The following is a 935-nucleotide window of genomic DNA, read 5'->3' on the forward strand; positions in this document are numbered from 1 at the left end:
AAGGAATACAAGTTCTATGACTTGAGGCCTTTACTTACTGTGAAAACCTTGCAGTTAGTACGTGATGGTTCCGAAATAGATATAACAAACTGGCAGTACATTTCTAGAAGGAACTTCATAAATTTTGGGCTTTATCTCTGCAGGGGATTACCTGAACGCACTCCTATTCAGGTAAGCTTTGTACTTGTTTTTTATGGGTTTGTAGGATAAGAGGATAAGATTGTTAATTTCTTTAACTGATGATATATTTATGATGAGGAAGATTTTCATTTTTATTTCTATTTGTGTGTGCATGAGTGTATATGTATGTGCATGCTATGTATCTGTAACTGTGTGAAAATACTCATATTTATTTGAACATGGTGAGCAACAAAATTTGACATGAATTTATACAATAAAATGAATCTTCCTAATGGCTTCCTACTTGTCATATATAATAAATAGACATGGATGAGCTATTAAAATAATGGATGAATTCAGCTATCCTTATTGTGCATTTTTGAAAAACATATCAGTTAGAGCCAAATTAAAGGAAATTATATATTTTTAGCAAACTTGAATTATATATTGTAAATTTCATTCAGTCATAACATGCATGTTTCTCATCTTGCCATACCTTCCATGGACTTAGTCCAACCATTACTCAGTTGTTCAGCTTTCCAGATAGTGTTAACATTTAACCTCTCCTATGTAAATATGTCTGGCTGAGATTCTGCCATTCCTAGCTCATTCCATCTACAAGCAGTACCTGCCTGAAATGCTTTAATTCCGTATATTGGCCAGATTTGTTTTTCAGTATCGCAAAAGTACTGTATTTCAATTTTGTACCTTTTCTGTACCATAATCTTTATCTAATCACTTATGATCAATATAAGCTTCTCATTATAAATGTATTTCATTAGTATGTGAGAATCAGCAAAGTGGCTTTAAGGAAT

The 935-nt window shown here is 32.2% G+C and overlaps 1 protein-coding gene across 1 annotated transcript in view; it reads left to right on the forward strand.

Moving 5' to 3' along the window:
• LOC119593941 overlaps positions 1 to 935 on the forward strand; it is a gene marked incomplete at its 5' end in the record, with an annotated part of 30,134 nt that continues 29,199 nt past the window's right edge. The window contains 1 exon segment of the mRNA XM_037942960.1: positions 1 to 171. Coding sequence (XP_037798888.1) covers positions 1 to 171 — 171 coding nt within the window.

This window comes from Penaeus monodon, chromosome 33 (genome assembly GCF_015228065.2).
Source record: "Penaeus monodon isolate SGIC_2016 chromosome 33, NSTDA_Pmon_1, whole genome shotgun sequence".
Taxonomy (NCBI): Eukaryota; Metazoa; Arthropoda; class Malacostraca; order Decapoda; family Penaeidae; genus Penaeus; species Penaeus monodon.